The 905-nt window shown below is 58.2% G+C and overlaps 1 protein-coding gene across 1 annotated transcript; it reads right to left on the reverse strand.

Moving 5' to 3' along the window:
• Window positions 1-5: 5 nt before the first annotated feature.
• Window positions 6-883, reverse strand: VDAG_03229 (cytoplasmic dynein 1 intermediate chain 1; the record flags this gene model as incomplete). The annotated part of the gene is made up of 2 exons (XM_009657094.1): window positions 6-15; window positions 129-883. 2 exons carry the CDS (start codon window positions 881-883, stop codon window positions 6-8), a joined length of 765 nt encoding a protein of 254 aa, XP_009655389.1.
• Window positions 884-905: the final 22 nt, after the last annotated feature.

Here is a 905-nt window from a genome sequence, read left to right on the forward strand (position 1 = left end):
GCAACCTAGTCAATCCTTTCGTACGTACTGACCATGCTAATCCGCTGCCAAAGGGTTATACAAGGATCGCGCCTTTCACCAGTTCCTCAAGCCGGTCAAAGTCCACCAATATATCACTATTCAACTACGCTGCCACGACGCCGTTGGCGCCAACGGCCTCCACTCGGTTCACCAGTTTCTTGACATTTGTCCACTCTTCTGCTTTCAGATCGTCCGTACCACCGAGGCCAGAAGCGACCTCAAACACAGTCAAAGCTCCATCGATGCCACCCGTCGCCAGGCGCTTGCCCTCCGAAGGCTCCCAGGTCACTTTGTTCAAGCTCTTCGAAAGCATGGTCCTTCCATCCTTGCGAGCGCTGGGCGATATCCTGGCAACAGGCTCTTCCGTCTCGACTGTGATGTCCCAGAGTTCCAACCAACCAGCGCCGTCGACGAGTGAGAAGACACCAGGCTTGATGGGCGACCATTTCGCATCGTAGACCACATCCTCGCGAACAAAGTCGATGAGCGGCGACACGGTGCCCTCGCCTCCCGCTGTTGATGTCGCAGCAGGGGCACGGACCTTCCACAGGCGCACGCTCCAGTCCAGAGAAGACGACAGGACCAAGTCGCCGAGATCGACGGGGCCACGGGCAGGGTGGAAGTCGACAGACATGACCGGCGCCGTGTGTCCCTTGTAGCTGAACCGGGCATCGATGCCAGCCTTGGCGCCGGCTCTATCGTACCTGTGGCAAGGAAAGATGGAGCCTTCCTCGCTGCCCACCAAGAAGAACGTGGGATCTGCCTGGGGGAAGGCCAAACAGGTCGGGCTGACGTCGTCGATCTTGTACGATGGTGGTGCCTTTAGCTCGAGAGTCTCCTGCGGCTGTGCAAAGACATCCATGCTCCATCCACAAACGATGCCG

Source organism: Verticillium dahliae, genomic scaffold (assembly GCF_000150675.1).
Source record: "Verticillium dahliae VdLs.17 supercont1.5 genomic scaffold, whole genome shotgun sequence".
Lineage (NCBI taxonomy): Eukaryota > Fungi > Ascomycota > Sordariomycetes > Glomerellales > Plectosphaerellaceae > Verticillium > Verticillium dahliae.